This window comes from Pelmatolapia mariae, linkage group LG20 (assembly GCF_036321145.2).
Source record: "Pelmatolapia mariae isolate MD_Pm_ZW linkage group LG20, Pm_UMD_F_2, whole genome shotgun sequence".
NCBI classification, from domain to species: domain Eukaryota; kingdom Metazoa; phylum Chordata; class Actinopteri; order Cichliformes; family Cichlidae; genus Pelmatolapia; species Pelmatolapia mariae.
In genome coordinates this window covers 8,431,203-8,457,020 of record NC_086244.1, presented here as the reverse complement: position 1 = coordinate 8,457,020, position 25,818 = coordinate 8,431,203, and the positions used below count along the sequence as shown (strand labels likewise).

The window sequence follows — 25,818 nt, the reverse complement described above, 5'->3', positions numbered from 1 at the left end:
AAATTTACTCGTCGACCAAAATGAAATCTACAGATTGTCTAAACCCCGTGATAATAACTTTACGGTGACATAAGCCAAAGAATAAATACTAATCAAGTAGAAATGAACTAGCAATGTCTAAAAGTATTATAAATGCCTTTCATCTAATGTCTTATTTGTGATCTGTTTCAGATCCTGTTTGATCAAGCCCAGCGGTCTGTAAAGCAACAGCTGCACAATTTTGTGAAAGAGTAAGTAAACCTACAATTTACTGAAGTATCCCTGTAGAAATTTAGATGTATAAAATATTCAACACAGGTGGGAAAAGGCATATTCCACAACCTTTAAAGGCCTACATGTCCTTGTTACCCCCAAAAACCTTTTTTAAGTGTTTAAATATAGAACAGGGTACAACATTTTGCAGCCCAGACACGTTTTTTCAGACGTAACGTTAACCTGCAGCACTGAAGTCTCACTTGTATTTTGTTTTACTTTGTTTGTCAGGGATGTTCGAAAATTCAAGGAGACAAAAAAGCACTTTGACAGGGTGCGCGAGGACATGGAAATAGCACAGGTGAAGAACGCTCAGGCACCCAGGAACAAGCCTCACGAGGTCGAAGAAGCCACTAGCGCGCTGAGTATCACCCGCAAGTGCTACCGACACCTCGCTCTGGACTACGTGTTACAGGTCAGAAAAACACTGTAAAAAGAAAAAATACAACATATAAGATATACTAAATACTCTCACTGGACTAAGATCTAAGAATGTACCGAGTAACAAATCATGAAAACTAGACCCAGGCAACAATTTTGAGCATCATTTTCAGTTTCAGTTACCCAAAAAGAGTAAAGTTTTAAGAAGCAGTGTAATCCCTTCAGACTCATTTGCACCCCCACGAGACAGCCTCTTGTTGCCACTACAATTAGAAAGTGACCATGATGTAGCATGTAGCCTGTCAGCCTGCAGCGACGTCTGCCACCGCCCTTCTGCTTGAGTGGCACAAGCTTTGCTCTGGTCGCATGTAACATGGGCTTATTTTGCCCACACGTTTACCAGGACCGCCCGCGGGAACAAATGGAGACCTATTCAGAGCGATCGCTGTGATGGCCGTGTCCTCTTTCCATTCTTCAGTTTGTCTGCCGGCAGCTTTCTCTCACAGCTCTCAGACATCTTACTCTATTGAGTCTTAACTTTAAGTGTCTCGAGGCGGAAAAGGTTAAAGCTGCAGGGAGCTGTGCTCTATATGGACGTGACCTCTTAAACGTAGCACAAAATATCACTTAGGTTTGCATCAGTTGGGACACACAATGCAAAGGCTTTGACTCAGGAAATGGAATAAGGGCTGTTTGTTACTGCAGTGAGAAGGAAACAAACCCATCAGGGGACCAGCTGATGTTTGTTTTTGTTGGTCATATTATAGATAGATAATAATGTCCACCAGAGGGCGTTAACTTAATAGCTTGTGTCAAATAATATTTAGTGTTAAGGGCTTCATCTAAAAGATAATGTTAACTCTGAGGTGAATTTATTTGAGTGACTTAAAGGAGAGTGGTGTTATTTTTGACCATATTATACTTATACTAATACTAATAATGTTTTAATGCAGTCTATCTTCTGGGTTTTATTAATTTATATAAATTAGAATTTACATATGAAATCAGACATATTTGCAAATTCATGGTAAGAAATATTTTTACAATTAGAAATGTCAGTGGATGGGTTGAATGACCACTCCTTTGTTAATTATAAACACTTCATTTTTGTTTTTTCTGCAGATCAATGTCCTTCAGGCGAAGAAGAAATTTGAGATCCTAGATGCTGTAGGCCAATATTTTATTCTTTTAATATAAAAAAACCATGAAGGATCTGTGCACTTCTTAAAGTTAATTTTCATTTCCCACACAGATGCTGTCATTTATGAACGCCCAGTACTCGCTGTTCCAGCAGGGCTACAACCTGCTGGATGAGATCGACCCCTACATGAAGAAGCTGGCTGCAGAGGTGAGAGGTGTGATTGTTCTCACCACCGCTCGTTTCCTCAGGCACCCTGGTTTGATTGGTCCTCATTTTAACTATTGATACCAGCCTGTTACATAATTTCAGTTTCCACTTAGTGACTCTCTCGGTTACCCGAAAAGGCTCAGTTATAGTCAGCTAATCTGAATCACCCCAGCTCTGACTGTATTTACAGGATTTACAGTATATTTTAGTTATTTAACAGCAGAATGAATCCTGAAACAACTGATTTTTTTCTGTTTTTATGTGAATTGACTTTTAAGTTGGATCAGCTGGTGATTGATTCAGCCATGGAGAAGAGGGAAATGGAGCACAAACATGCAACGATTCAGCAGAGGGTGAGTTCCTCTTTTTTAGTTTTCCCTCGATTGATTAAATAGAACTTGTACATAGTTAATAAACTAAGTTTGATTTTAAAAGAAAGTATGTCACAGGTCAAAGGTCTTGGATTGGAGTTTTCATTTAAAATTGTTTCTTCTGCTTTGTAATGTTGGCATCTGTGCTCATCACTGAGCCAACATTACAACACCATGGGCTTTGTATCGTGTAATATCTCTCACCAAAAAAAATGTCATGCTAGTTTATTTCTGCCCAGTTTATTACAGAAATTTGCATGTTTTTTCCACCTGGTAATTTTGGCTGTTTTCATACATAAATTAACCTTTTTTTTTCTTATATAATTTCCTATTTCTTTCTTTTATATTTGCAAAATAGCCTTTACTCACAAATTTGTTAGTTTTTTTTCATATACATTGGCCTTTTTTTTCCCATCCTGTCTCTGTAAATTAACCTTTGTTCTAGCAATTGTATCACTTGTTCTTTTGCAAACTTACAGCTTTTTCCTTATTAATTTTTCCCAGAGATTAGATTTTTTGTCCCCTTTTCCCTGTTTTCCTTTTTGTCATGCCATATATAAAAAAAACTATAACAAAATCTCAAATTTGCAGAATAATATAAAGATGAATGAAATTCAGATTAAAAAACCCCCACAAAAACATATAACAGAAGGAGTAAAATAAAATAGTTTGAAGGAGATAAATAAGAAAATATGTAATGGAATATTGTGAAATAAAATTAAATGCAATAAAAGTAAAATATGAACTAATTTATATAGATAAAAGCTGATTATGATACAATGAATAGAAATAAAATATTTCAAATTCACTGAGGAAAAATATACTCAATTAAATTGGCTTTCCAGTCACATTGGTACTATATCACACCTCTGAGATCCAGTCTGCCACTTGGACCAGTTGATCTGTTGTGACTGGAAAAGGATTAGACTTGTGCGGCTGAAAAATGTTTGATTAATCCCCCTAACAAACTCCAGGCATTGATTAAAGCATTAAAGCAGGTAGATTTAAGTGTTTTAACAGATATTAATCCTGCTGTTGTCTGCTGTGAATGGTAACTGTCAGCACTTTTATAAGCTGATTTATAAGCAGTCATGTAAAGTGCTGACTGTATGGGTTGTATTTTGGTGCCATAAAAGACTCTCTAAAACAACTTGACTCTACCAACACTGTATCCTCCAGGTGTCTTCTGGCTGTAAATGGGTGAAATCTGTCACACAGAGGGTGCTGAGCCACACTGCCTGTGATTGTTTTGATCACAAGCAGATTGCCGCGGTGGTCTGTAGTTCGTATAGAAGATGTGGACTCGTCTGCAAACACTTGCAGCTGAGCAGTCATGAAAAAGTGCAATAGAAACCAGAAATAAAGAATCATAAACTAGCTAGCTATAGTGAACAAAAACTGCTATTAGTACTAGTGATAATAAGCTAACATTAGCATGCTAACTGGTTAAATAAAAATGTTGTTCAGGTTAAACATTATATCTCATCAAGTCTTTTTTTTTTTAACTGGTTGCACGGCAACAAGTATATTGTAGAGTCAAAACACTGTCACCTTTAAGTAGAGCTGTCAATTCTTTTTGTTGTTTACCGTTATTAGCTAACAACTATTTTAGCTACGATCCCACAATGTCATGTACAGAAACTCTACCATTTCATAACAAAATACCAATCCTATTAAGTAGTATCTACTAAATACTACTTAATTGTTAAATTTTTATTCGGTGAGCTCTCATATTTAACATATTTTAATTGAGGTACTTCTTTACTGTATTTTCTTTTTCCTTGTTGAACTATTTGCCTTGTTTACTTTATTTTATTAAGCTATTGTATTTTCTTTGATTTACTATTTATTTTTCCTTCACAAATTTGTAATTTTTTTTTTTTTTACATTTTTCTATAAACTTTTAATGTAACTAAATTGGAGCTTTTTCCCCTTTTAAAATCATCAATTGTCTCAAAAATTTGCCATTTTTTTCTGTTTTATTTTGATTGTGTCTGCTGTGACACTCAATTTTCCAACTTTTGGAGTAAATAGACAATCGACAAGGTTAGGCATGGCAGGCATGTTTAATAATTTACAAAGACTTATTTTCAGCATGGGTCTGGATCGTCTGGACCCCAGGATCAGTGGCCATCTGTCAGTCAGCTTTGGTCAGCCTCCAGGCGTTGTGGTCTGGGCTGAGGATAGACCCACAGGGAAGGGATGGGTAGCATGTGGGGCCAGTTATTGATCTGTTAGACACTAAGCTTCATCAAACATTGATCACCAAGGGGCCTGTAGTGGTAAATAAACTAGCTGAAACCGCACTGAATGAAAACATTTTGTTATTTCAATAGGTGTGTTTTGTTTCTCGTTCCTAAAGTGATGGAAATCCAGTAATGAGGATAATCAGAGGCGCACTGAAACTGAAAGATTAGCCTATTATCCTCATTTTAACCAGTCTGCTGTTGGTGGTGCTAATGCTCTCCTCTCTTTTCTTCTTCTTGTATGTTTCCAATGCCACCATCTCCTCCCAGACCCTCATGCAAGTGAGTATGCCTTCATCTGTCTTCCCATGTGAATTCTGTTTTTCTACTTCAAGCACCTCTTTATTTTAGTGTCAGAGGAGGCGGCTGCAGCTTAGCCCACAGTGTTAGCAGGGAATATTAGCAAACTCCTTTGAAGTTCTCTGCAGCTGTAGTTGGACTCCTGAAGCCTTGAGGGCAAGCTGAAGTGCATCCTGAATCATTTATACGAAACAATTAGAAACACTGAAGTTAGCTTGAAAGGCCTATGTAGAACCTGTCTCTTACATGGGCCTCTGCAGAGAGATCATGGTGGTGTACTAAAATAGACACCGGTCTAACATTTTACCACAGAATGTGCTTTTCGAGTATAATATAAATCAGTCAGCTTCTCTATTTTTTTTACTGATTCCCTGAGTTATTTCATTTATATACCTTATGATTAATGTCTAGTTTCCCTGAAGCTCAAGTATGATATGATTTGATGTATTGCAGCTGTAGGATGTTCAGCCTCTTTTGCTGTCAGCTGCTTTTAGATCAGTATTGGCCTACTTTGTCATTTGGTCTCTTTTCTTCTTCATCACACTGAGCATGTGCAATAAGCTTTGTGTAAACTTGCACAGGGCAAAGGGGCAACTGGCGGGTAGAAAGGGAGTTAAAAGTACTCCAACTGAGAACTGTCACTATTGCTGTGTGGGTACACATTGCACAGTGCTGATAGCTAAATGCCAGATCCATTCATTTTTAACCACAGGTTTAATGGAGAAGTCCTGTCCAAGCTTTGCCTACTATCCTAGATTTAGGTAACCAGCGGAGTTCTATGTGCTGCCCCTTATGCATCACCAAGTTTATTTTAATTATGAGATGTTCCACATGACTGTTTGTGATTTAGTAATGATGAAATATTTTCCTCTGTAAGTTGGTTACGTCACTCCAGTTAAATGATATTTTCCTTGAGAGCTTGTTAAATAAAAAAACCCCAGAATTGTTTCTTAACTTATTGGCTTATTAAAATTCCAAACAAAAAATGCAATAATGGCTATTCTTTTTTGTCCCGTTTAACATTTTCCGAAGCAGTAGGTGCCCCAGATCTGCTCTGTGTAAATACTTTTCTCCTTTCTTAGATTAGATGATGTCCAAACACTCAGACCTCATTAGACACATTTCCAGGCATTGGGGGAGAAGCTTTATTTCCACAGGAAAGTTTTCTTATAGCCCAGTCAGGGATTTAGGTGGCTGCTAATCCATCAACATCTGCTATTGAGGATGTTGTTAAATCTCATTGTTTAATTTAAGCATTAACCTGAATGTGTGACCAGTGCAGTTCTTTGTTGTTGTCTTGTTGTGGCTGTTTCCTTCATGTTGGCACAACAGATCAGTTCCAGGAGACTGTTTAGTATCAGTTTAGTATTTTAAAGGATGTTCAGGAAACTTGTAGAAAAAACCAAGCAGGTTGGTTGAGGATTAGTGGGAAGTGGCTAAGCAGATGTCTTACAGGTATGAAAGCAGTCAGACTGTAGTACTAATGAGAACAGAAGGATGCTACAGATGAGTGATGACTGTGTAATCACTACAGCCAACTGGGCTCACCATTTGGTGTATTAGGTTTGCACACCAACCTGCGTACAGCAGCAGCAGGTGGATGAAGTATCAGGACACTGTGTCTTCATCATCCAGTGTTCCCATCTGTTTTTTCTTTTTCCTGCCTGCTGTTCCACATCAGTTTACATATTTGCTCGTAATACTTTGAGGCCGGCTGCTTGTTTAATAATTCACTGATGGGTTTTTTTGGTCTGTGTGACGTTGTTTCATTAAAAATAGATGATCTTTGTTGTGGATTTGAAAGCTTGCAGAGTGTAGAGCTTGTTCAGTGTTTCCTCCAGCGTGCGGCGATGTGCAGGTAAGCTGTGTCGACTTGATTTCTCGCTGGCTTATCAGTTACGTTTCAGGGATTTAAGTGGGCAGAGCTGCTGTCAGTGTGGCCGGTAAATCAAGCCTTCAGTTGTAGGATTTGTTTGGGGTCTTGGCTGGCTGCCTGTTGGATTCTCAGTGGGTCCTCTTCAGTAAGGGAGGTGTGTTTAGGGAGTTGAAACTTGCTTTTTTGGAGGGTCAAGAGCAGCTACAGGACAGCATAGCAAAGTCCACAATTCCTCCACACCTCCCTGCCAGGGATACATTGGCAGCTGTATGGTAATTAGCCATAATCTGGAGGCTCACAGGGTGGCAGGCAGGTGGCTGTAGTGGAAGGCACACATGTCAGTGTTGGAATTACTCATCGGACTGCAGCAGCACAAAGCGTGAGAGCAGCAGCACGGAGACAGACATGCTTTTACTCTGAGGAATCCACTTTTCAGGAGCCTTTTTACAAGTTTTTTTGTGCATTTTAATGTTATCGGAGCATACGAAGCGTTTGAGAATGAAGATCTTTTGCCGGTTCGACCGTAGTTTGGTGGGTGGTTTTGCGCACTATTCATCTTTATTCTTGTTTTCTATTACTTTGAAGGAAGCAGTGCTGGTAAATGCTTTGTGCTATAACATCCTGTCGCTTTCTCCCTTTATCTCTAGCTTACTTATTCTCTAACATAGCTGTCTCGTGGCACAGTCTCCGATTAAACTCTCAGCCATAATGCTCAGTAACACATGCGTACATGCGTATTCATGTTAAGAGCAATGGACAGTGGCAGACGTGCACAGGAAAATGCAGTCATGCAGAAAAAGCTTAAATTCATGCAAACTCTGAACTGTGGATTTGCATGGGAATTTTGCATCATCCATTTGTAGCAGGGTTGTTTTGTCATCTCATTTTAGTTTCTGGCGTGTGTTGTTGATTGGAAGCCTAATCAAAGGTATGTTTTCATTGCTGTTTTTGTTTAATAAAGTTGCTGTAAGTCTACCTGACTATATTTCATTAAACTTGGAGAAGTGGTGGAGGATGTGGAAAGAAATAACATGATGAGTTTTTCATATTAAAGAGTTGCTGATGTGATAGTTTCCTCAGGTGCTAGTCGAGATTTGTGTTGACTGGTTGCACCAGACTGTGACTCTGTGATATCAATGCCTGAAGCGTTCTCTGTCTGTGCATGGGCTGGGCTAAAAGGGTTTGTCACTGTCCACTCCGAAATTGTGTTGTCATGTAATTGCAACTATGGTTGAAAATTACATCAAAAGTAAGGATGTCTAACTTCCCTTTTTCTTGTGGAGAACTGTTATCCTGTAAATATAATATAACTAAGTATGTTAGATAATACTAAAAGTAGTAAAAGTTTTTACTTTAATTGCAAACGGAAAGCAACAGATTTGAGTTTGAAAGATTTTGAAGGACTCCTTCTCATGTACAGTCCTTTTTGAAAGTTTTGGGAGTTGGACAAATTTTATGTCTACTGTTTGATGAAGCTTAGGCAGGAGGTGCGTACAAAATGATTATAATTGACTCATTTTTAAGTTTTTAAGTGCATTTGTTTGTTTTTTTGTTTCCTATGAGCCTCCATGAGTTGTTGGTTACTCCGCTCAAAGTCCCTGTCTCTGCTCTGGAATTCATTCATGTGTATATATTCAAAACGGGGACGTGTGTAATGCAGCAAGTTGTTCTATTATTTAAACAAGCAGCGAGAAGCTAATGGTGTGCATATCCCCCGTTGTTATGAAACAGCAGAGTAGTTTGAAGGTTGTCTTTATATGGGTCGCGTCAGCAGAAACGCTCATGTGTTCTCTACATTTGAACAAGAAACAGCCTAAAACCCGCTCTGCTGGGACGCTTAGGTCTGCTATTTTCTCCGGGCTGCATGCATGCAAAGCTGAAATTTAATACTGGATAAGTTAATATTCTGTCCTGCTGCATATGAAATTACTTTTAAGAATGTAGGTTACCAAAACACTGAAGTTTAAATGATTTCTTCCTCCAACCCTTCAGGGCCTCGACTTGGCCTTCACCCCTGCAAACCTGCTTGCTTTTGTTTTCCATTGGCCAGCAGTAAAGGCAGTCATGAGGCTGAAGGCGAATTTCACATGAATCACTGTGTTTATGTAATAATCTGCATCACAGTCACATCTGTTCCCAATGTGCCACAGAGGTAGTAGGCATGCAGCTTCACACGTGACCATTTCTACATCACACGAGTTATGATGATTCAGATGGTTTATATACAGTATGTATTCTGGTATTCGAGGAATACCTCAGATGCAGCCTCTTCACTACAGAAAAATGTTTGGTTTTCCTCATTTAGCCATTAACAGGTTAAAACGACACCCTGCCAGCAGTAAACAGGCCTTTGGCTTCCATCTGTGACAGACAGGATTTATTTTGCCCTTCTTCTCCTTCAGGACTTTTCCTATGACGAATCGAAGGTGGAGTTTAACGTGGATGCTCCTAATGGTGTGGTGATGGAGGGCTACCTGTTCAAGAGGGCCAGCAATGCGTTTAAGACCTGGAACAGGTAACTACAAAAATCCACACAAACATTTATGCTACGTAAGCCTCATCTCCTTTTCAAAGAGATCTGACAAAGCATTTTTACTTTCATTATACAATATGTCACACAATAAAGAAAGGTTTGGTTACCAGGGTAACCCCGGTTCTCTGAAAACCGAGTGAAGTTTTAAAGGGAACATTTTAAGTCACAAAAATGACAAACTTATCGAAAGTAGTTCTAGTAAATAATTTGGTGAAATGACGAGTAAAGAAAAAGTTAGGAAAATATCTTAAAAACGAGTAGTTATGGACGAAACAATAAACATAACTGAACAAAATGGCATCAATAAGCAGGCTCAGTATATTGCTCAATAGAATACTTCATAATAGGCAGGAACTACATGAAGGAAAAAGGTTAAGTAGAAATAAAGAAAATTCCTATTTACTAATAGGACTAGAATTTGTTAGTAGTTCATTTTAATTACATAATTTAGAAAATATAATGAATTGTCTTTATAAAGTAAAATCTCAGATTCAAATTAAAGAGGATAAAATCTTGAATTTCTAGTCAGAAAGCCTGGAAGATTTTTATCACCTTCCTTTAACATAGGAAGAGTTTCTTAATGCAAAACCTGAAGCAGAAGGAACAAAAAATTATTCTAGACTAGATGCATAGTCATAGTTAATACATTTGTAAATAAATACATAGTAAATGTTTTATGTTATCCTTTATTAATGTAGGGAAATGTGTTCTCTGCATTTAACCGAATCCTCAGCGGGGACCAGTTCTAGCTCATGCTATGCATAATGCATTAATCACGCAAACTGTGACGTCAATACATCACCAGGACCTGCTGGAGGCTTGCTTGACTCTTTCTCCTAAGCAAAGGATAGATTAGGAGAGACAGAAGCTGTTAAAGGTGAATTCATGGTGTTATTAAGATTTTATTAATATAGAGGGATGAATATATTAGAGCAGCCAACCAAACTTTGACGGAGCCAGCCGAAGCTCAAAGGTTTGTTCTCTGGGATCAGAGCTTTTAACCATATGTCAAGGTCCTGTATCTCTTAAGGCTTAGAGAATCTCTTTATAAAACAGGAGATTTGTTTGGCTCTGTGATTTTAAGTCAGTTATTCCAAACATAATCCAAAAAACAGAGGAGGTTACCTACTTTAGAAACTTTATAATACTACTAATAAAGAGTAAAATACCTTAAAAAGGTTGTGATGATGTGATGCATCCCTTTAGCATTTTATGGATTTCAAATGTTTTTATTTCTCACCCTCTGTCTAGACGGTGGTTCTCCATACAAAACAGTCAGCTGGTCTATCAGAAGAAGCTCAAGGTAAGTCCACTTCAGTCCATGTCAGCTTTCTTTAGGGATGATGTGGCTTGTGAGAGTTTAGTAGTGCTGTTTATGGTGATTTACATTGAATTATGCATGTTAAGCAGGTCAGAGAGTAAAAAACATAGAATAAAAAAAAAGCTCTGTCTGTTTTAGCCTGAATACTTAACCTCTCGGGTCTCAGTGTACCCTCAGGGGGAGCCAACAGCTGGTCAGGAAAAATGTATAATCTAGAAGGAAAATGGCTGTTTTCTGTGTTGATGATAGCAGGAATAAGAAGATGTTTTTGTGTTTGCAGGATTCTCTGACGGTGGTAGTGGAGGACCTCCGGCTATGCTCTGTTAAACCATGCGAGGACATCGAGAGGAGGTTCTGCTTTGAAGTCGTCTCCCCCTCCAAGTAAATAAGCACGATGCCATGATAATGATAAACTGGTAACCATACTGGGATCAATGGCTCAGATCGCTGTGGTCTGACTATGGTGATCCTGTAACTTTTCCTCTAGAGACGCCACCAAGTCAAAGTGTGTCTGTGTCATGTTTATTTGTCTAGTAATAATCATAGACTGTAGCAAAGTGACCCATTGATTTCTGGGTTTTGCATTTTGAAGCCACAACATAGTAATTTAGCTGCCACCATGTTGTTTTTTAGAGCCAGAAGTCACCATATTTGGATTAGATTTTTCCCATCAGAAGTTGTTCCTTGGTGATAATCTTAGCCAAAATTAGCACGCATCTATGTGAGACTTTTATAGCTGAAAGAGAAAATGACTGCACAACAATCAATCCTATCCATCCATCCAGTTTAGGGTCATCAAGGGTCTAGATCAGGGGTCTCAAACTCCAGTCCTCGAGGGCCGCTGTCCTGCAACTTTTCCATGTGTCCCTGTTGCAACACACCTAGTAGGTCATTAGCAAGACTATAGAACTTGACTGCATGCTGAGGTGGCAATTCAGCCATTTGATTCATGTTACAGCAGCTCATGAGTGAATGAACATGGTGCAATAGAAGTATTTTTAGAAGTATATGTTTCCAAATACATACATTTACTTAAATTTACTTGAGTAGGGTTAGGGGTTGCCACCTCAGCATGCAGTCAAGTTCTATACTCTTGCTAATGACCTACTAATTGTATTCAGGTGTGCTGCACCAGGGACACATGGAAAAGTTGCATGACACCGGCCCTCTAGGACTGGAGTTTGAGACCCCTGGTCTAGATCCTACCTCAGTCATAATTACAGGAATTAAGGCTATTATCTCAAAATTTAAAGTTACATATTACAAAGTTTCAATTTACTAATTATCCCTAGTAAGCCCAACAAGGGACCATGGTTGGAAATTAGCAATAGCTAATAGCTGTTTTATATTTGGACTATGTTAAACTGCACTGTCCCTTTTAAATAAAAAATTATTATTACTAAGTATCTCTAAATTTCAACTGACATAAAAAAATAAAATACATTTTTTTTCAGTGGCAGAAACGAGCTTCCAAGTATTACCGCTTTTGCTCAAATCACTGCTGTGCCTAGGTGCAGCATCAGGAAGTGGCTTGTTTTACTTTATTCTTTCTTAATCTGTGCTTTAGGTAATCATAAATATATTACAACAATCCTTTTTCTGATTCATGAATATGATGTGGGCGTCTTTCAGGAGCTGTATGCTTCAGGCTGAGTCTGAGAAGTTAAGACAATCGTGGATTCAGGCTGTTCAAGCTAGCATTGCTTCAGCCTACAGAGAGAGCCCAGACACGTACTACATAGAGGTGAGTCAAAATTAATGGGAAAAAAATGCTTGTTTATGAGATGTTTTTCCATGTTTTAATTCAAATATGGTACTTTTTATTCCACTATAATCTATTTATCTAACACCCACAGTTGCTCTATGATCAGTTAATAAATTATGCTGCAATGCCCTAGACTATAATACCTGTTATAAAAAATAGTCCAGTCGTTGCAGATGTTCCTATTAGGATATTTAAGCCTGTTAACGTTTTATCTCAATTATTTAATCTGTAAAGTTCAATTCACATCGACACAACTCCACATACTCCCTCTCAATTTATAACAAATAATACTTTGTTTCACTAAAATTTAATGAAATGAAGTCCTAACTGATAGCATTTGTTTGTAGCATCTGGACAGAACAGCCTCTCCATCCACAAGCAGCATCGATTCAGCCAGTGAGCCACGGGAGCGCAGTGCCCGGGGCGAGACCATCCTGCAGCGGATCCAGTGTCTGCCGGGGAATGAGCAGTGCTGCGACTGCGGTCAGGCCGACCCTCGCTGGGCCTCAATCAACCTGGGCATCCTGCTGTGCATCGAGTGCTCCGGCATCCACAGGTAGAAAAAACACCTGCATTATTCTCAGAAAAGTTTGGACAGGGCCATGTTTACTATAGTATACCATCTCCTCTTCTTTTAACTACAGTCTGTAAACACGTGGGAACTGAGTCCTCTGGAAGAGGAACCATGACTCATTCTTGTCTGATAGTATTCTAGCAGCTCCACAGTCCCGGGTTGTTTTTGTCATATTTTCCGTAGGTTGTCACTTTTAGCTTAGCATTGGAGTCTGCCAGTGTCACGTTAAAGGGAAGGTCATCATAGTCATATTGACCTCCCAACAGAAGACGAGTGTGAAAACAGCCTTACAATGTCAAACTGCACAGTTAAGCATGATAAGCATCTTTAGAGTGGACTTAAAGAATCTGAGTGCTTCCTCTAAACCTGCCTCGTGCTGTGTGGCGGCTGCTGGCTCTGAGGACAGGAAAAGGTGCCAGCCGCCTGTTACTTTGCACTGCTAAAGTTGGGAGAGCACGTTCTGCCACACACGCTGCTGACAGATTAAAGTGCAGGACACTGCTTATTGGATCAGTCGTGCCTTGAGTGAGAGTTTTCATAGAGTGAAAAAGCCATTGAATAGCTGAATTCAGTGCTGGATATGATGTAATGCTGCTGAATGGAGGTACCATGTTTGTAGATAAACACTTCCTTTGCACTTTTGTTTCATTACATCACACTGTGGCGTCATTGAGGGTCGTTTTCAGGCGTCCGATCCCTCAGGAGTTTTGTTTATTTTGCAGCCACAATTTTCACTGCTTATGTAATCTCAAATCCCGTCCCTGAATGTGTGTATGCTTGTGTGTGTGTGCCCACCTGTTGAATATTCATGCTCCTCCTTTGGACTCGTCTTCTCACAGAGAGATCAGACGTGGCCTCTTGTGGCTCAGTGCAGTTTTTTTCTAACGTGCAACAGTTGCCTAGATACCAGACAGTGATTTGCATGACATTAGGAGCCTGGGATTCAAATCAGGTCACCACACAACGCCATGCTGCATCTTTTCATATTAGAAGAATATAAACTGCTTTTTGTTTTCTCGAGCTGGACGCCATCTGCTGCTTTACAGTCCAAACAAAGTGAAATTCTTCCCCTTTAAGCACTAAACAGTTTGACTACAGAACATCAACAGCACGTCTCTGGACTCAGAATATGTTTCTCTTGCAGGAGTCTTGGAGTTCATTGCTCAAAGGTGCGCTCACTCACGCTGGACTCGTGGGAACCAGAATTATTAAAGGTACCATTACCCTCAGCTAAACAGCCATGGGGCAGTTTTTAATGCATTACTAGAATAACCTGAAGATGAAAAATGGATATCGCTGTCTTATAGCACTTGTTAAAACCTACTGTGACAAAAGGGTTCACAGTTTGGATAAAATCACATATTAAACACAAGTGTACCTGTTCAAACAGACAAACAGTCAAACACCGTCGTGCATGCACACCTCCATAAATATTAAAAATATAAGATATGATCGTATGTCAGACTAAAGAGGAACCTATTTGTTTGGCTTTTTCCAAAGCAGTGTCCTTGTAACCAGCTAAAATGAACACCTTATGTGGAAAAAATGTTTTAAAAACATTGAATTAACTGAAATAAAAACAATAATAAGACTTTTATAAAAGTAAAGGATAGTTTGCACTGATAAAATGATCTAAAATAGAGAAAAATACAGGAATTGTTTTGATCTTCAAAACCATTTATGAACATGTTTCTTGAGAATGTGATATCTACATGACCATTACTTAAGTATTTATATCGTAACATAATACATTTTAAAGTGGTTTGTTATAAAATAACCCACTTTATATTGCATATAATGTATCAATTAGGGGTGCAACGATACACAAAATTCACGGTTCGGTTCGGTTCGATACTTTGGTGTCACGGTTCTATAATTTTTCGATACAAAAAAAATGTTCATGCCTTTTTAATTTGTCATTTATTAAAATTATAAATATATATTTTAACTCAAAAGTACAGTTTTTAAATTTAATGTTGCTGAAACGACAAAGTAATAAATCTATCTGATCGAGAAATCACTCATCTTTGGAAAAAGAGTTTATTACAGAGAAATGGCTCTTTCCAAAATAAAAGCTATACTATACGCGTCTTCTGGGCTATATTCTCAGCAGCATATTAAACATATCAGGTCCCCATTTGGAGAATCATGTGCTAACGGCTGTCTAAATGACTCGGGTAAAGTTTGTAGCATGCGTGCTTGTTGTTTTTGTCTGCTTCCACTTGTCTTTGCACTAGGATGATGTCGGAGTAAATGTGCAGTCATATTCATTGTGTTCCCACTAGTGCTGTCAGCGTTAATCTCGTTGAAATGACGTTAATGCCACAACACGGCAAATCTCCGTTAACGAGCTACCGCGGATCGCCCCGTGCGTGGGGCTGGACGGCGTCAACACGTTAACAAGCTAACTGCGCTAACGCACTAGTTCCCACCAATGTAATTGAGCATTGCGTGGCACATCCGACATACTGTTTTACTTTTGTCCATGAAGCGCTTACCTTCAGGGTCATACTTCACATGAAGACCAAAATAGTTCCAAACGCCAGATCTGAATGAGGGTGGGGGAGGTTCAATTTGCCATGTTGCAACGAGCAACTTCTGTCTCGCTAGCTTGCGCTGAGCTCAGTGGATCTGCGCTCGACAGTGCAGCCTAGGCGGATAAGTCGAACGCAGATCCACTGAGCTCTCAACACAGACAGCATCGTCAGAAGAAAAGTTGATAAAATAAATTAAAAATTTTGTATTGTTCGATACATATGCGTACCGAACCGAAAGCACTGTATCGAACGGTTCAATATCCATACGAGTATTGTTGCACCCCTAGTATCAATGTAAAAAAAAAAAAGCTTCTATGTCACTAACACTAAAACAAATAAAAACTATTATAACTAAATATTATGAACCAAACTGGAAACTCCACTTTGGAAACTAAAATGAAAAGAAGGCAAAAGTTGAAATTCATTAAGAAATTACAGAAAAATATAAAATTATATTAACTGTGGTCTAAAGGCAACTAGTCAAAATACACAAAATGTATATCAAAATGTATCTCTGAAACCAATACGAGCTTTATGTTTGTTTAATTACTTTAAAAACAGAAATGTTAAACCAACGGTGAGACTGTTTAGCTTAGATAAACTAGCAGTTTCCATTTTTAGTTTTTATGCTAAGCTAGCAAGCGTTTATATTTTACAAAAAGACAAGAGAGTGATCTGGGTTATCTCAGCTAACCTTTAGCAAAAAGCCCAATATATTTCCTAAACAATCAAAGTATTACTTTAAGTTCCTAATCATTGTCATATTTCCTCATAGTTGATGTGTGAACTCGGAAACAGCGTCATCAACCACATCTATGAAGGCTGCTGCCAAGAAAAAGGTCTGAAGAAACCATTACCATCCAGCTCAAGGTGAGAACTGATGAAGCGCAACTAATCTGATCTATAAACATGTGACCTTTGAGGCACTAACATCAAAAGTCGTGCGTGATGTGGTTTTGTTCAGGCAAGAAAAAGAGGCCTGGATTAAGGCAAAATATGTAGAGAAGAAATTCTTGAAGAAGCTGGGCTCCACTGAGATACTCATCAACGGGGAGAGGAAGTCGGAGCGGCGGTGGAGCGTGAAGAAATGCCGAAGACACAACAGCGCTACGACGGTACCCAAAACACGGCGGAGATACCGACAGGAGCCTGGAAACACCTCCCCCTCCACCTTCTCCTCGGGTATGTCAGGTGAAATGCAGCTTCGTGATGTAGTTTTCCAGTGTTTTTCATACAAATTAGACACCATAGAAGAGCTTTCTTTCTGTTTATCTCACAGCAGCTGCTAAGTTCAGGCGAGAATCTCTGTTCTGTCCCGATGAGCTGGACTCCCTCTTCTCCTACTTTGATACGGGATCTGGGCCTCGAAGTAAGCAAATCCCTACTGTGACACTCACACCTTTGTACCACACATTTTAAAGCATGGGAATACAGAGCTTGGATTGTGTGTTCACCATTGCACCATTAAAATGACACTAATCGCTCTGAAAGAGACAGCTGTGACTAATGTGTCCATGTTGTGGCGCCTCCCGGTCCGGCAGGTCTGAGCAGCGACAGCGGGTTGGGAGGCAGTACAGACGGCAGCACAGACATCCTGGTGTTTGGCTCAGTAGTGGACAGCGTCACAGAGGAGGGTGAGTCCAGGGGAGCAACTGTAATGAGCTGCTTTTATGTCTGTATGCGGTTGCTGTTGCTGAGTTTTGTTACGCTGTTCTCAGAGTGTGAGGTGTCCGAGGACTCGAGCGGAGAGGCTGAGCTGGAGGCCGAGCCAGAGACGTCAGACCTGGAGGACCTAAGGGATCTTCATCCCGGAGCCCTGCTCTATAAAGCCTCGAAAGCTCGTAACCTCCCCGTCATGGCTGCAGCGCTAGCTCATGGAGCTGATGTCAATTTAGTAAACGAGGAAGATGAAGGAAAAACGCCCCTCATACAGGCTGTGATCGGGGTGAGTGAGTTGACCGAAGAGGTCTGGAAACTTCTCTTTCATTAGACAGAAAATCTGATTATGACATAATCCAATGTAAATATCTTTTCACTTCTACTTTATTTTAGGGTTCATTGATTGCCTGTGAGTTTCTGCTCCAGAACGCTGCTGACGTCAACCAAAGAGACGCGAGAGGGAGGGGGCCCCTGCATCATGCCACGTATCTGGGACACACGGGGTGAGTCATGAGGAGTTTTATTCTCCCCGCTGCATTTCTAACCACTTCACACATGGTTTACAGTTTAGTAAAGCGAGCTTTGTTGGAGTGATGCTAAGCTTGTCCAGGACAATGAGCCTCGTGCAGGAACCTTATTTAAAAGGCATGCATGAGTGATTTAAAAGAGTTGACTTTTCCTTTTATGAGAAGTTCAGGCTTGTTGTTCTCCCGGGAAAACCATTGTTTGACTGAAAGTGGCTATAAATCATATTTTCACTCCAATAGTGCCAGGCTACTCAAAGCACGGCCCTTGGTTAGTTTTTGTGTGGGCCCCGGTTGCAACAAGGAAACAGACTAAACCTTCCTAACTTTTACAGATACATCCAGTGTAAAAGAAACGTGAAATAACTTGTGGTTGAAATATTTTAAAAAATGATTACCATTGAGGTCTGGTTATAATTGATCTTGTTTTCTTTTGTCTTTCCAGGCAGGTGTGTTTATTCCTCAAACGAGGAGCTACACAGAACGATGGTGACGAGGATGGCCAGGATCCGCTGAGTATAGCTGTGCAGCAAGCCAACGCAGATATAGTCACGCTGTATGTTGTTTTACTTACGTACTATAGAGTCCATTAAGTGTTTTTCAAATAATTAACATCCTCTTTTTGATTTCTCATTTTTTCCTTCAGGCTGCGTCTTGCCCGGATGAACGATGAGATGCGGGAGTCAGAAGGACCCTTTGGACAGCCAGGTCAATACCCAATCAGCAGCCCCACTGAGCAGCAGTATAAGAAATGCATTCAGGAGTTTATCTGTCTCAATATAGCAGCTTCATAATAATCAGGTCAGGTTGAACTAATGTAGGGGGTGCCACTAGATGCATGAAGACACATGTTTGGGGATCTTAGGCTTCATGTTCGTCTGAAAGACTTTTTACTACCCAATTTTCTTCTTCTCTACATCTGTCATGTTTCTCTCTGCAAACCTAGCAGCCGGCCACTCCCTTCTCAGGTTCTAACAGGAACTCAGTGTTCCTAATCTACTTTTAACGATGTCAGTTTGGACCAAAAACAGAAATAAATTGGCCAGGTGTGGCAGAGAAATCACTGCCAGGGAAACATTAGAAATCTATTAGTTATTATGAGGCCGGGAGTGGACCTTAAATAATGTCATCAGCAGAGTATTTGGGACCAATCTACGAATTTGTTTGAGGGTTTCAGAGGAAACAGGGAGCTCTGAACCAAAGAACTCAAAAGTATTAGGTTTCATTTCATCATGTGGTCGGGGTGTATATTTTGTGGGATTCCCTGTTTTAGACACGTCTGGTTCCTGAAGTAAAAGCCTCTTTAGTTTTTCTAGTAGACATGACAAAACTACCCAAGACACATGGAGGTGTTGTATTAGAGATGTGTGCCATGGAAAAATGATGATGTTGATCAAAGTGATGAGAGTATCTGTATATTTGTCTGTCACGTGGCTCTTTGGTATATGCTAACTTTACACACTATACTTTCTTTTAAAGATTTTCCAGGAATTTAGAAGTTGTTTAAAACAAAGCACAGCACAGCAAAACGTGTGAAATCTTAAGACTTATCAGTGAGGGTGCCGGTCATGTAAATTTTGTGATCACAGTGTGAATGCTGACCTTCCAGCTAACAGACCACTAACTATGCATGTGTCCTCAAAGTGAACTAGGATGTATTACTGTAAGAATAACAACTTACATATGATGTCTCCAGTTGTCAGTGTGTAAATCCCACGAGTTGTACACAGAAACAAAACTTTACCTAATGGAGATCATTAGACTTGTGCTTTATCTTATGGACTTGAACTCCATACAGCACATACTGCTATAAATCCTATAATTCCACACATGCAGATTGAAAACATGGTCGCCGTCTACTTAAAGCTGAAAATCTGATCTGCTTGTCAAACCCAAGCTTGTTGTATGTACAATCTAATTGCTATAAACTTTTGGTTTCTAATACCATTATGGTATTATTCCCAATTCAAGGTCAAGACATCAAGTCATATATAGAGTTTTTTGGTTTGAATAATGACCAACATGTACAACATTAACTGCATGCAAGTTTTACTCAGTATTACTTGAAACTATAGTTTGAGCCTATAAAGTGAGGAAAGTACACAGCAACAGCTATGTCTTCCATAGACTTTCATAACTTTAACCTCCTGGACCTGCCGTCCCCATATGTCCACATATATGGACATCACATTTTGGGTTGTCTAGACTAAATACTACTAACTAACTATACTAAATTTTGTTCTACAAGGGCCTGATATCTACTTACAAGGACATTATACTTCCACTGTTCTATCAAAATTTAAAACGAATGTCCTCATATGTGGATATCAGGCCCTTGTAGAGCAAAATCAGGTAAAAAGATAATTCTTTATTTTTACATTCATCAGGTCCCAATCAGCCCAAATAGCAGAGAGAAATTAAAAATGCATGCAATGAAAGAGTTCAGGTCTTAGGAGGTTAATATGGTAGCTTCTCATCTTATTAGCAAACCAGAAACTTGCACCTCTACAGTGTGAAATGGTACACAGAATGCTATCCACAGCCTCACGTGTGCAAATAAACTGATGGATATAAAAGTTTTAAGGTCAGCCAGCAAGTTGAAGATGGTTCAGGGAGCAAAATAGCTGTTAGGGGCAGCAGTTTGTGTTCATTTAAATGCTGAAAAACTATCTTTTGAAAGTTAGCATGACGTAAAGAGCCACTGTAGCCACTGTAATAGGAAATTGGTTGAATTATAAATATACTAAAATGAAAGAAATCTTATAAATATTGAAACCAAAGGAGGAAATTCCCTTCTGGAGTCAGCATGTGTTTGTTTACCAGTAATAATTAAAAAAAAAAAACAGCCACAGGGGGGTTCAGCCAGTTTCTCTTTGATGCTTGTTTTTAACTAAATCAATTTTTCAAAAATTAACCTCCATTATTTAATAAAAGAATAAAATAGTGGATGAACTCTTTATTTAAATAACTTCATGAGGGGAAACTGTGAAGCTGCAATAACTGTAATGGAGAGAAAATGATGTAAGAGTTATTTCTGCGTAGTGATTAAAAGATTGATTAAGTAAAGCTTTTATTTTTCATTAAATGCAAAATGATGCACTTTTAATTTTTTTTAATATATGACAGGACTCTCAGAGCCATAGTGCAATGACTATTTCAGTACAGATAATCAGTATTTTTTTGTATTATGCTTAACAGCAAGGCAGATGGTATTTTTTTAAGCTGGATATAGATTTTTTTTTTGGGGGGGGGGGGGGGGGTTAACACCACAACCACACAGAACGATATTAATGTTCCCAATATGATATAAAAATCACTTGTTGGTGGAGTTATTCTTTAGGAGAAACTGCACTGGAAGGTTTTTGATAAGTCACTCTAAACTACCGTGTTACTGTATATACAGTATTTGTATGTTAAAATGTTTGTTTATGGTAATCAGATGTGTCACGCCTAGGCTTATATTGTTTGTTAGTTTATATTGCATGGGTGGCTGATGCCGAGGTCCACTGAAGCCCAGTTGCTTATTTTTAAAGTTCTGTACCCAGTATATGTGAATATGTAACATTGAATATTGTTGGAAAATGTTAATATCCATATTATATAATACCAAATCACGACAACAGTGCATGAGGTGACATCCATGGCAGAAATCAGTTAATGCAAACAGACTGAACACCCTCTCCTGCAATCATCTGTTGGCTGGGTGACAAGAACAGTGAACCTGGCAGCTCAACACTTTTTGTCTAAACCGCTTGCTAGCTTGCAGTTAGCGGCAGTGTGTTATCTAAAGCCTACATAAAAATACAGACAAACTCCCTTCAGAGATGCTACAGACTGTTGGGGTTTAGATAAAACCAAAGAAAGCTAGCAGAGCTTTTAGAGAGCACAAGTGTTTTTTACCAATTTTAGTTTTATATGGAGAATCTTAACAATCTGGGATTGTCTAAAGATGATTATAGTAGGGATGTTTATGATTTCCAGATTAGTTTATGTAAACGCTATCCACTGGAAAGAATTTCAGCATCATTACTGCCTAATGGTGTTATTTTGTAATTGACACTATAGAAAAAGTCTTATGATAAGCTTAGACAGTATAATATGCCAGTGCATACAGCTACTGGTTTAGCCCCTTTGAGTAAATTTAGTTGGAGAAACTATTTTTCCGCCAACTATTTTCTTACTCCACAAACCTTCCTAATAATTTTTGTACAGTCCCATTCTTTTATTTGCCAGGTAAAACTGTTTAAACGATATGACATTGACAGGAAGGGTAGCTCGCTCATTTCCGCTTGTTTCTCATCATTGATGGATTGAAAGCACTTTGAAAACATGCCGTCTCTCAGCCTTTCCTTTTTTGTGCAGTACGTGGTGTCAACACCACCAAAACACTCTCCAAAAGGTCTCAGTTTTTACCAGATGAATGATGTCGTCGACAAAGCATTAAGCCATTGAAGGATTAGGTGTTGTACAGCTCAGTGTGTCTACAGTGACTGTTGTGTATATAAACGCAAAAACTATTAACACTTTAACTTCTAACAGGCCATTTCTAACTTTCCTGTACTTCTATTTTCCTGTCTCTTGACTGTTTTCTGTACAATTTCTTTGAATATTGTAAAAAAAAAACCAAAACGTGCATCTCAGAATTTACAGTACTTGTGTGTGTTAACACTAACTTCTACCTATGTTTTCCTCTTTGTGTCTTCTAATATGATACTAAAAAATAAACAAAAGGTCTGACTAATCACTAACTTCTCTCTTTCTTCTGTGCTTTATTTCTTCTTTCACTTGCTTTACTAACTTTACCACAAAGCAGAACTATGAAGCAAATAGTGTGTGTGTGTGTGTGTGTGTGTGTGTGTGTGTGTGTGTGTGTGTGTTTGGAGGGGGTGGGGGGCATTAAACAGTATGATATATATCTAACACACAAAACAAACAAAAACAGCAACACATTATATAAAAGTTATAAACTGAATTGTGTGTCATTGAGTAATTTAAGTATTTGATTAGACAGTCGATCAATAACAGATACTCCTGATCTCAGCTCATTAAGTCGGGACATTAAGTCCACAGAATCAGTTTCTTCCATTCCAGCAAATAAATTTATAATTTCTATGTAATGTGTTTTTTGGGGGGGAGGGGGGATTTTTTGGTTGATATTCAATTTCTCTTCAGTAATATGAGACGACCATAAAAATTAGAGACTGTTCATTTCTTTGTAAGTGAGCAAACGTACTAATTCAGCAGGCGAAATAATCAAATAGTATGGATAACTCGATATTTTCTCTTTTTATGACCATTCTCTGTAAACTCTAGAAATAACTGTTTGGGAAAGTCCCAACAGGTCAGCAAAGAAATACTAAGACCAACCAATCTGGCACCAACAACAATGCCACATTCAGAGTCTCTTAAATCAGCGGTCCCCAACCCCCGGGCCATGGCCCGGTACCGGTCCGTGAGTTGTTTGGTACCGGGCCGCTAGAGTTGGGGCTTAGGTGTGAAATTTATGGTTTTCAGGGTTTTTATTGTTTTTATCATTAACTCTGTTTCCCTGGGTCTTTTCCCGTGTGTTATGAATAAATCTTCTTTGTTTTGGTACCGGTACTGGTTTTATTTTGTTGTACTAATTTGCGACACCTTAAAGGCCGGTCCGTGAAATATTGTCGGACATAAACCGGTCCGTAGCGCAAAAAAGGTCGGGGACCTCTGTCTTAAATTATCTTTCTTCCTCATTGTGATGCTCAGTTTGAAGTTCAGCAAGTCATCTTGACCGGTTTTAGATGCCTAAATGCACTGAGTTGCTGCCAGGTGATTGGCTGAATAGATAGTTTCATGAACAAGCAACTTAACAGCTGTACCTAATAAAGTGGTACTACTAAAAAATCCTTCTGTTCATTATTCAAGGAAAAAAAAGAGGCACCAAAATCCTTTCTACTGCCTCAATTCTCTAAAGACTGTGGGAACAAACATTTGTAAAATATTCTGAGAGCAAAGGCCAAACACAGATAGGAAAACCAGCTCAATAAGGAATGTCTATAGAGGAAAGGAAACCTCCATATATACCAGGAGCCTTGAACTCTCTGACTCGCTCAGAAACAAGCTGGGAAAACCAGGAATTTTCATCCCCTTTTTAATTTTCTGAGCCTGGCAGCTCTCACGGACACAAAAGACTTGAGTTGCTTTTGTTGTGGTAGTAGCGGTGGTGGGCTCAGCGGTCACCATGACAACAGGAAAAGTAGAGGCTCAGTATTTGGAAAGTTGAAAGAGGGGAAGCTTCATGGTGCCTCGGCCCTTCATTCAGAAGGCTCCTCTGTTGTTTCCTTCCTAACTTTCATTTAGAAAGATGTTTTGACTCTTCAAAGAGCTTTGGGTCTCGGGCTGTGGTTTTCATCGTCATTTCCTGTTGTGTTTTCTCTTTTTGTTCATCAGGAGACGCCACGTACCTTGACATCTTCCGAGAATTTTCGCACATGGCTTCCCACAACCCAGAAAAGCTGAAAAGAAGGAGTTTGCACTTCCGACACTCCTTCAGGTAGTCCTTCAAGAGTCGAGAGAGGGAGAAAATACTTGAAAAATGCAGCTTTCCAAACATTCACCACAGCTGGATTTCAATGAGAGGTGACCCTGAGGAGGAGCCTGATGCTGCTGAATAAAATCAGCCATCACAGTATACTATACAGTCAGTTTTATTCCACAGAGAAAGCTACAAAAAATGCATAAATAAATAAAAGTCACATTTAAAGTTCATTAAAGTGAAGAAATTAATGCATTTTAGTTCAGTTACAACTTTTATTTTGATAAGGTTTTGTTCTATGAGGATCTGCTGGTCTTTTCCTCTCAAATATATATGTGTATAAATACATTGTTAGTTGAGCACTTGTTTTGTATGAACCATCATTTCTTTGCTGATTCATTACATCAGTACTTTCCAGTATGTTTGATTGTATATGTACTGCATGCATGTACTCCTATTATATTTCAAGGATAAGAAATTTAATATCATTAGTTATTATCATCTTGATAAGCAGTTTTGATCTGAAACATGTTCTCTTTTTCCTTTGTTTTTGCATCGACTATGCTGGTGTAGTCTTGGTGATGTATTTTTGTCTACTGTGGTGTACCACTATGAAATGCAGTGCTTCTGATGCTGTAAACAAGCTGTAGAGACAAAAATAAAAATGCTAATATATCTGAAAAGGCAAGATGAGAGATGGATGGAAATAAACATCGTCTGTTCGACTCACTCCGTTTTTCCTTATGGCTGAGACAACAGCGCCTCCTTGTGTTGAAATGTGTGACAAATTGATCTTTTTAATTAGGGAATAATCTAAATGCAGTGAAGCCCAATTTCAGTTGACTGTAGTTGATACAGTTTATAAATTCAATATGTCTGCTAATAATTTCTAATTTCCTAATAAGTTTTTATTTTTGTTTATTTGTAAATATGATGTTTACAGCCACCTTTCCATGGAATATTTAGCTAGAATAGCATTATCACAAGTTTTAATTAGGAGAACAAAATTCTAAATTTAAAAAATATAAATAAATAATAAGGTACCAGTGGTTAAAATGTGATCTTTCTCTCTCTCTCTCTCTCACACACACACACACACACACACACACACACACACACACACACACACACACACACACACACACACACACACACATCTATATCCAACTCCATCTCTCTCTCTATATATATAAATATGTATATCTATAAAATTCAGTAATTCAGTTCCTATAAATGAATTGATTACACATTATTTTTCTGTTTAATATATTTGTAAGTAATGAAATTAATGGATAGATGGGTGAAAGATAATCTATCTCTAAATTGTTTGATTTTAAAAGGTGTACAAAAACAATATTAAATTTCCATGGGTTAAAAAAAAGTACATTTTTAAATATATAAATAAAGAATGGAATGTTTTAAAATGCTGTCTAAGAAGATAAAATAATAAAATCATAATTTAATGCTTTATTTCCATGGTAACTGTCCATCAACTGTTTAAAAAAGATGGGCGTAGCCACTGTGGCATCACCTATCAGATTTTAGACATTGCATGTGGAGGTGGGGTTTGTTCCTTTTAGAACCAGAAGTGACCATATTTAGACAAAAAAAGTGCAGTGC

At 38.6% G+C, this 25,818-nt stretch overlaps 1 protein-coding gene across 3 annotated transcripts in view; it reads left to right on the top strand.

Annotated features, from left to right (window-relative positions):
- acap3a (ArfGAP with coiled-coil, ankyrin repeat and PH domains 3a) overlaps positions 1 to 24,931 on the top strand; it is a 77,306-nt gene extending 52,375 nt beyond the window's left edge. The window contains exons 5-25 of one of the 3 annotated variants that reach the window (XM_063463117.1): positions 172 to 230; positions 484 to 667; positions 1,756 to 1,800; positions 1,886 to 1,981; positions 2,260 to 2,334; positions 4,869 to 4,880; positions 9,177 to 9,289; positions 10,559 to 10,610; positions 10,909 to 11,009; positions 12,261 to 12,372; positions 12,741 to 12,949; positions 14,112 to 14,181; positions 16,280 to 16,374; positions 16,469 to 16,695; positions 16,787 to 16,873; positions 17,046 to 17,138; positions 17,223 to 17,449; positions 17,557 to 17,666; positions 18,133 to 18,243; positions 18,334 to 18,395; positions 24,114 to 24,931. In XM_063463117.1, the coding sequence (XP_063319187.1) occupies positions 172 to 230; positions 484 to 667; positions 1,756 to 1,800; positions 1,886 to 1,981; positions 2,260 to 2,334; positions 4,869 to 4,880; positions 9,177 to 9,289; positions 10,559 to 10,610; positions 10,909 to 11,009; positions 12,261 to 12,372; positions 12,741 to 12,949; positions 14,112 to 14,181; positions 16,280 to 16,374; positions 16,469 to 16,695; positions 16,787 to 16,873; positions 17,046 to 17,138; positions 17,223 to 17,449; positions 17,557 to 17,666; positions 18,133 to 18,243; positions 18,334 to 18,395; positions 24,114 to 24,220 (2,247 nt within the window). In that variant the 3' untranslated portion in view covers positions 24,221 to 24,931. Of the gene's footprint in view, positions 1 to 171; positions 231 to 483; positions 668 to 1,755; positions 1,801 to 1,885; positions 1,982 to 2,259; positions 2,335 to 4,868; positions 4,881 to 9,176; positions 9,290 to 10,558; positions 10,611 to 10,908; positions 11,010 to 12,260; positions 12,373 to 12,740; positions 12,950 to 14,111; positions 14,182 to 16,279; positions 16,375 to 16,468; positions 16,696 to 16,783; positions 16,874 to 17,045; positions 17,139 to 17,222; positions 17,450 to 17,556; positions 17,667 to 18,132; positions 18,244 to 18,333; positions 18,396 to 24,113 lie in introns of all 3 variants that reach the window. The other 2 variants (XM_063463119.1, XM_063463118.1) reach the window with 2 other exon arrangements.
- The last annotated feature ends 887 nt before the right edge of the window (positions 24,932 to 25,818 follow it).